The following is a 9075-nucleotide window of genomic DNA, read 5'->3' as shown; positions in this document are numbered from 1 at the left end:
GGCGGGTGCTGCTGGACCTGCCCTGTCTTCTAGGGCTGCTCGGCCTGCTTGTCCCCACGGAGGTGGCGAGGGGAGTCCCCAAGGCCCATGGCTCCCCAAGTTTCCCTTCTAGGAGAGGTTGGGGCCTAGCGGAGGCGAAGCGTGCTGGCGCACCCCCTCAGCCGTGGCACCCCCTCAGCCACAGCCTCTCCATTTGTGAGGAAAAAGGAGCTGAAATTCTCATCCGTGCTGAGAGGGAGCATTTCCCAAAAGGCTGAGGTGCAGTGAAAGGTGCCAGGGAGGATGAACATGTGTTTTTTTGTTGTTGTTTTTTTTATTTTTTATTTTTTTTTCTATGTTCTCTGGGGGCAGGATGAGCTTTCCTGTGTGGGCTTTTATTTCCCCTTAGGGGTGGTGGGCACGTTCTTGCCTGGTTGTGGAGCTGTTAAAAGTTAACCTGTGTTCAAAGACTGGGCTCAAAGAATACACTGTGTGGAGAAAATCTTAGTAAACAGCACCTCAAGCAGGGATGTGGCTGGAGTGGCACTGCTGGTCCCCATAATGCCCTAGAGTGGGAGCAGGGTATGTAGATACACTGGCAGCTGTCTGTAGGATGTAGGCTGCTCGATGTATTTGTATGTGAAGCCCTCCAAGGGTTGGGGCTTGCTCCTGGAATCTTTTTTGTGTTCTTTTAATGGGTTACACCAGAAATAATTAACTCGTGGGTTAATTCTTTCATGTGACCAGCTGTCCTAGCAGCAAAGGGATTTTGTTCTAACCTCTCTGATTTATGACTGAAATCATTGCACTGGAGTCTTATTTATACCAGAATGGATGGGCCTGCAGGACTGTTCCTATGTAAAAAGTTTTCCTCAGGCTGTCATGCAGACTAAGTGGGGATGCTGCATACTGCAGCTTTGGAAATGGGAACCCCACAGGGATCGTGAGATTGTGAACAAGACACTGAACTAGAATTTCAGGATTCCAGGCTCCCCTATGTGCATAAATCAATTGAATTGCCTACTGATAAAATAAGAGTAAACTTGTTTTTATGGCGGTCTTGAGTTCAGTGCTTGAAACTTAGCTCAAGCTATGGTAACAGAGTGGTGAAGGTTATTGTCTCATGATCTCCAAACATGAAGAAGCTAACAGTAAAGGGTTTTGAAAATCAGGTGCACTTGAGAACTGGAACTTTGTAATATTTGAAGTTTTCCACTTTTTCTCATTTTTCCTGTTTCATTTTTACTACAGCTACTTTAGGAAGAAAAAATAATTTTCTCATTAGACAATGTGCCTGTGTAGTATTTCAGTCTCTTGAAAGTAAGCATAAGCAACTTTTCTCATAACTAAAACTGCTCCACTAACAAATCAAAAATTACTGAAATTGTTCTTCAATTATGTCCTTGAGAATTGAAAAACTTATCCAAAGGCAATATGCCTTTTCTAAATAAGTTCCAGTCAGTACAAAGCACAGTAATATGCTGGAGAAACCTCAGGAAAGGACAAAGTGTTTGTATGAAAGTGCTTACAAAGAAGTTAGTTACTTAGTCCATGCATAAACCTGCACTGAGTTTTAAATCAAGGTATTCAAGGTCCATGTTTAATTAAGATAACTAAATCAAAGCACTTTATAATAATCAATTTAAAAGTGTTTGCAGAAAATAATATTACTAATTTAGTTCAAATGGGTTTATAGAGTAGGTAAGTGGCTAGATAAGGTTATGAACTTTCAGTGATGCTGATTTAAAAGTTGAAGTTTCATTTGCTGAAATGTTCTCAAGTGTGTCCTTCCAAGTATCTAGGCAAAATCATTGTGAATTTTTTTGAATAGTTTTAATAGTGACTTCTTGCTAACATAGGATTTTTCTTTTGGTTATTCCTTTTAGCTTTCTGTGGTTCTTTTGTGGTTTACAGACTTGGAGATATAACAAAAATAACACTCCAGTATCATGATAGGCAGGAGTACAAATCATTATACTCTGTAATCAGATAGATAAGTAAATAGAGAGCTAATGTATGCCACATACTTAAAAAAAATTCGTTGTTCTTTGATATTTCCCTCCAGGTAGTTTCTTGTTTTGTATAGGCTGGTTGTTATCTAGTATTTTCTCCCTATTATACCTATACCTATTATGCATATCTTTGTTTTATCTTTTATCTTTTCTTTCTAATCTTTCTTTAAAAGCTGTAACCACTGTGAAGACAAAAAATATGTGACTATGACTTTACTAATGTCTCGTGTCTACCCAGAAATAGAAATCAGCATCTGAGCTGGAAACTAATCTGGGCAGGCCAATTAATTGAAAACAGTAGAAAACCTGAAAAATCACAATGAACATCTCCTCCCAAACCTACATCTTTATTCTGGTGCTTTTCCTGAGGATCAGTGGAAAATTCTTCAGGAGTTACTGTGGCAAACTCATTGCTATTGGTAATAGTGCTTTTCAGTACTGTCTTAAGCCCTGTCACAAGGTGCCTGCTTGCCTGCTGGCTGGGTTGCTGTGGGACACTATAGAGTTTGGGTCTGAAACTATTAAGTGGCATAGAGAAAATGACATTTGGCCAGAGGGAGCAAAATAGCATTATGTTCCATGATCTTTCTTCTGCTTTTGTGGACTTAACAAGGTACTGTGATACACTGGGAGCTGTGGATCTCCTGCAGTGGAAGCGTAGGCTCTGACAGATCTATGCAAACATCTCCCCATGTAGTATCCTCCATCAAGCACAACAAAAGTCAGTGGAATTGTATGAAGGATTAATGGTTTGAAGTTGTTGGTTGCAAAGGAAATGGTAGTTTCTCTTAGTAATGGATAACACTGCTATCTCTGACAATAGGCTTTTATTTGGACATTGGTATTAACTCTATTTCCGAGATACCTTGTGAGGGAATGGTTTATCTTTCTTGCTGAGAAGAGCTTGTGTCTAGAAGGACATAAACCAGAGCTGAGCATCTTTGGCATCTTTTTTTTTTTTCCCCCCTCACATTTTGTGTGTGGATGTGGTGTGATTGTGAGACAGTGCTGGTAACGGCGGATGTGTGTTTGCAGACTGTTTGCAGGGGTCGTGAAGAACTTTGTGGGCCATCCACCTGATCCTCATTTTACTGTCCTTTCAGGGCTCCAGTAGATAAGGAATGGTTCAGAAGAGCCAGTGTCTACCACGAGTATAGCTGGAATTATACTCATCATGAAATGAGAAGACATTTCAAGTCTTTGAGTTTTCTGAAGCCTACATTCGAGAAAGAGAGCTGTCTGAATACTTGCAGCCAGAAGTGGGTGATCTGTAACTCGTGTTTTTCTCATTGAAAACCACCCGTGAAAGAGGGTCTCCTTCCTCTAAATATCTTGCAGGAGGGGAGACCAGCAATAACTACTCACTTGAAAAAACTTGAACAAGTTTGGTATGCAGTTGTGCCACAAGAGAAAATGTTAAACCCTATCTGTAAAAAATAGTTGTACTACTACAGTTTTGTGTTGTTCGAGTGGTTCTATCCCCTTTGTGTGTGTACAGTTGTAACAGCAGAAAGATGCGTTATAGTTCTGGTAAGGAAGGTACGTTGATATATGTTATTGGGGGACTAAGTAATTATTCTAGACTTTTGTTTCTAATAATATACTGGGGATAGATGGAAACCAACAATATGTTATTATAGGTTTTGTATATAAGAAAAAGGTGACATTTATTAAGTCCCATTAAAACAACAGCAGAAATGAGCAGAGGTTTTATTCATTGATTTTAAAAATACACATATCAAGTGTCGTGATTATCTTTTTTTTGAGTAAAGTGAACGATGAAATCATATGTTAAGTGTAGCAATCACCTTCAATACAGTTTCATTTGTTACTTGTTTACTGTCTAATGAAATAATACCATACTGAAATTTAGTTTAGTTGCTTCATCAGTAGTTCTACTTGTCTTTGATGTAGCTCTTTCATATATTTCAAATATTGCTGTGATAAAATCTTAATTTCTAAAATCAGTAACCTGAAAATCGGGAAAAAAAAATTGCTCTCATATTTCAAATAACAGTAGTGAGTATCTGTCATTGCAGCCCAGCATCTTAATAAGAACATCTCATTTTACACTCTACTGTAAACCAACAGATTATATAATAACGATCTTCCTTGGTCTATAAAAGTACTAGACCCTCAGCAGGTCGATCAGTGTAACTTGGAAGATTATTTTGCTACTTTAAGTTTTAGTCAAGTTTTTGACTAAGTTTTATGTATTACTGAATGTTTTCATTGCGAGACATATAATCCAAGCCTCCTTGCTGCTTCAGAAATTCTGGGCCCCTTTTTATTAGGGAAAGGGTAAAAGTTCAGTTTGTTGCAGGCTGGCATGGATTTTGTAGAAATATGGTGATGTGTCCAAACTGCTGAAGTAGCTGATTTTGGAGGAAGCTTTTGGCAGGTGCTTGAAATGTTGCTGCTGTTCTCTTTGCTGAAACTGTTCAACGTGCTTGAACTTCCCAGTTGGCTGAGGGCAGATAGTTCACTTGCTGCTTCTAATTCCTTGTGTTGCAGTGTGCCGTTTCCCTTTGAAATCAGTCTCTGATTGTCCAGACTGCATGATCCGTTCTTGCAGTGGGAGAGATCCCAGGGAACTCCTTGACAAGGAGCTTGCGCCAGGCGGTGAATTCCGAGGTGCGTACGCCATGGTGAGTTGTCTTGTATGTTGCCACTGCTGGTCATGTCCAGTCTGACCTGTCTGACAGGAACATGTTCTGTAAATGACTTTGATCTTCTAGCTTTTTTATTAATTAAGACAGCATTAACCATTGATTCTGGGAGAACAGATTCATGTTCACCTACAAGAGAAATGCGTATATGCGTGTTATTCCAGTGTCAAAAATTAAGGGTGTAATTTCTGTGGCATAAACTCAACTGAAGAGCTTTAACAGATGAGTTTATCTGTACTCTTCCCATCCGTGGCTTAGAGTAGCACAACTTCTTTTGATGCCAGGTGATGGAGTATAAATATTTCATACTCGGTTTTTCAGTTAGTAGGACATAAATGGTACTCTAAGGTTAGTCAAGTGAAAATGGAGATCTGTCAAGTTAATATTGACCTAGCCAGTACTCCAAGTCTCATTAACAACACAGAGTGAGAATTGACTTTCAGTAATTAATTGCTTGTAAGCAAAATTCTTAAGGTGAGCAGGGACTTGCTCCATGTGTTGGTAGGTGCTGTGATTTGGAAGACAAAAATGTTCTGTTTGATACAGTTTGAAATTTATATTCACAACTTAAAAATACTGTGACTGCTTCTAGATGAAACAAAGTTGTGAATTTCTTTCTTAATGAAGGGTCATTAACATACAGGCTTGTATTTTAATATTTTACTGCAATTTTACTATTGTAGTCAGTATAAATGGTGTAAAGTAAATAGTTTATCACGCTAGTGTTGCCTGAGTGATCACTTAGAGGAAAAATATGCTTGCTCCATGAATGGTATAGAGTAGCTGTAACAGTGGGAGAGAATCTGGTCAGTGTGAAAGTTACTGTTAGAAAAGTATGATATTAGGCACAGAAATGATAATGCTACTTTAATTACACGTAGTAGGCATCAAATTACTGAACATGACTGCCTTTCTGTGCCTTGAAAATGAGTAGAAACTGAACTATTACTCTAAAGATAAACAGTGCTGTTGACGTTGTAAGTATTAATGAAATATGCTTCAGTTAGTGTAAGTATAGTTTGAAGTAGGAGTTGTGCAGAATGCTGATCTTACTTACAGGGTTGAGTTACAGGAACTGTGTCTGTTGCAATATGAGTTATGAAGCATATTAAAGTGAAAAAAGTAGACGTACAAGAGTGCTGATTATATTCTGAAACAGAATAGCTGCATAGCCATTTTAAAAGAATTGTAGCCCTGAATTTGAAGTGAAGCTAGTTCGAATAGTATGCTGCCTTTAAAAAAACTAACAGCATTGCACCCCCTTTATAACTGTCTTTCATACCATCTTTACAAGGAAATACTTGAAGATGTCAGACACAGCTGATTTACTGGCAGTAAATGAACCTGTACAACGTGGCTTCAGCTAAGGAGAGGCTTTCACTGCTGTCTTTGGCTCCCACTGGTGAAGCAATAACACCAGCACAGATTTTTTTTCTGCTCCCTGGTTTGGCCACGTAGCATTGATCTGATAAGAGCTGCTTTGCAGCATGGCTCTGGGAGCGAGAACTCTGTCAGGTCACATCTTCCACTCTGCTGCAGTGTCACCAGGAGAAAGGAGTCTAGAGCACATGCAGAGCTTAGAAATATAGATATGTTTGTGCATATGTCTGTACAGTGAAGTGTGCTAACAGAATTTCCTAGGGTGAAACCAGTCACAGACATAAGAACACACAGTTCTTTCTCATGGAACAGTGAGAATCAAAGTTATGACTGGACTTTATCCAGTAGATAAAGCTGATCTTAGTGGCTGCAAACAGTTCACTTGCAAAATAGATCCCTCTATGTTCTGCAGAACAGCACACTATAGCCCCAAGCTACAGAAATTAGGGTTTGCTCTGCATGTGTGAGAGAAAAAGCACAGGAGAAGGAACTGAGAGATTCTGAGGTGATGCAGCTCTGCATGTTCTTGTGGATGTAACTGCACTCTTGGCTGAACTGGCATTGATAGGCAACATCAGGTTTTATCTTCAACCTTATGAACTGGTCATCAGAAGAATTACGATGTGGCTTGAGTTGATGAGAGACTTCAAAGTAATAAATCTAGTCTAATTTTAATAGTCTGGACTGGTTTTGAGTTCAGATTTGATTTGATTCCTTGGCTACAGGTGCGGCACACAAAATTGAGCAGTGATCTTGTATAGAAATGTGACAGTCCTGAACCACTCTGTGTTGAATGGGCACACATTCAGAACTCTCTAAACTTGTAAAGAAAGCTTTAATTAGACAGATCTTTGGTCTGGGTTTGTTTTGTTTGTTTGTTTTTCCAGATTGTGCATAATTGCCTTGTTGCCATTTGGCCTTTTCTTATGTTGTCAACATAGATAGATACTTTTAAAGTTCTGGAGTGACAAAAGTTAATCATATTTCAAGTTAGCTTGTGAAATTTTTGGAAGAGATTTCTGCAGTCAGAGCCCCGGTGTTTATTCTGTTCTGATTGCATGTGCTGAATGCTCCCATTTAATTCCTAAAGTAAATACTCTTTTTTCAGCTTCTTAGTCAATAAATAATGAAGGCAGTGCTGTATTATTCCATAGCTGGTGACTTTCAAATCTTGTCATGCTCCTTTTTTCTCAAATAATCAGGAACATGCAGAATCATGAATGTGGCTGTGTGGATTGGGGAAGGAACAGAAGAAAGTTGTTTTCAGGTGACTTCTCAGTTATTACTAATCCACCAGTCAAAAACCTAGAGAAGTTAGAGAATCTTAAGTTCTGTTTAAAGGTCCACAATTTCATGACTCTGGCAAACACTTTCAAAATGGGATCTTTTGTTCAAAGCTTGTATCTTAGTTACCCACTATGACTCTTAGTATAAGTTATTCTTTAACAAAAACCCAACTTGTGCTAGTCACTTGATATTTGCTATTGGTTCCTGTAGTCTTGTAGCGCACATTTCTTCACACAGATAAATTAGAAAGGAAAAAGAGGCAGAAGATGCAGAATTGCTTGTTTTGATGTTAGCATTCAAGAGAGCAGAAGTGTCACAGAATACGTTGCACAGATTCACTGATAGACGTGAAGTACATGGCTCCTGCAAGAGTTACCATTTATGTTTAGAATTCTACTTTACTGACATAAACCCTGTAAAACCTTATCTCAAATACATTCATCTGTTTCAAATTCATGTTAGGGTTTCGCTGCCATGAAGCTAATTGATGTAAACATAAAACCACCTTTCAGTGACATGAATAAAAAACCAAAATGACAGAAAAGCAATTTACACTGTACCTCTCCTGAAGCTGAGCATAAAAAGAACAAAGCCAGGAGTTACTCAGGATTTAAAGCAATAGTCTTTACATCTACATTTGTATTGTTTCTTATAAATATAAACATACCTGTTTTAAATACAATAATGTGTGACTGCAGTTTTTGCTTCTGTTTTATATGGTCATACTGCTCCTCAAGTAAGCTTACATCCATCTTGGTTGGCTGCTTATCACGATCTGAAGCCTGTTGCTCAGAGGTATGAGTCACTGAAAAAATACCAGTCATGTATTTGTAAGCCTTCACCATCTGTTCCAACAAGGAAGAAAAAGTCATGCAAAAGCAGGACATTTCCTTCATTGTGTTGGCAAAAAAGCAAACCAAGTATGGAACATCTGAAATCTTCCTAAATGTAGAAGTAAGTTTCTTCCAAGTGCAGTGACTTCTTTCATAAGTTGTGTGGTCTACTGTGAAGTGGATTTCACTCAGCTTGTTTTCATACAGGGCGTCTGGAGCTATTGCATACAGAGTTCATGATTATAACTGGATAGTTGGATTTAATGTTGACTTAAGGTTGTGAGCATATGAAGCTTTGCCAAAAAAAACAGTGAAATACAAAACCTCATTGAACACAGTCAGGTGCACAAAGGGCTGGGTAATACTGGTTTATGGAGCAATATTAATTCTTAAAGGGATGCTGTCATGGTGACCTCTCCAGGACAGTAGTTTGACCAGGGAAATGTTTCTTCAGGTTTCTTTCCACGTATTTTGCATCTTTTCCCCTCCACCTGCCGTTTCTTAACTTGCATGCAGTTCCATTCTTGCTGCTGGTTCTTGAAACCCTTGATAATTGTGTGCTTATTGCTGCCTTTGAAGAATGTGTTAAAAGTATTCAGGCCTGGGTGCAGAGTCAAAATAGTATATGCCAAAGGCTTGGAATCGGGAGGCTGGAGATGGGAATGCCTTACTCTGACTCATGTAATTTTTCTGCCTTTCTATAAAATGAACTGTGAAAGTAATCATTTCCTCACTGAAAGCTGAAGAAACTCTTCAAATGCATGGTAGCCACATCTTAAAACTTACTATGCATGTTATAGTATTATCTAATAATCAGGCAAAAATTTTAAAAATAAATGGCTTTTGGTCATATCAAATAAAGTACAAGACAATGTCTGGACTATGAATAGCAAGTTTTTGTCCCTGAAATAGGTC

General features: G+C 38.6%; 1 protein-coding gene across 1 annotated transcript; it reads right to left on the bottom strand.

Annotated features, from left to right (window-relative positions):
• Positions 1–4207: 4207 nt before the first annotated feature.
• On the bottom strand, positions 4208–8318 carry LOC104460529 (TBC1 domain family member 30-like). The gene is given in 3 exon segments (XM_010085719.1): positions 4208–4282; positions 4284–4789; positions 7995–8318. Coding segments are annotated over 3 exon segments (810 nt in total). The 5' UTR covers positions 8224–8318.
• Positions 8319–9075: the final 757 nt, after the last annotated feature.

The sequence above is a fragment of the Pterocles gutturalis genome, unplaced genomic scaffold (assembly GCF_000699245.1).
Source record: "Pterocles gutturalis isolate BGI_N339 unplaced genomic scaffold, ASM69924v1 scaffold21020, whole genome shotgun sequence".
In the NCBI taxonomy this organism is placed as follows: domain Eukaryota; kingdom Metazoa; phylum Chordata; class Aves; order Pterocliformes; family Pteroclidae; genus Pterocles; species Pterocles gutturalis.
The sequence above is the reverse complement of the archived record's forward strand: the minus strand, read 5'-3'. Positions and strand labels throughout refer to the sequence as shown.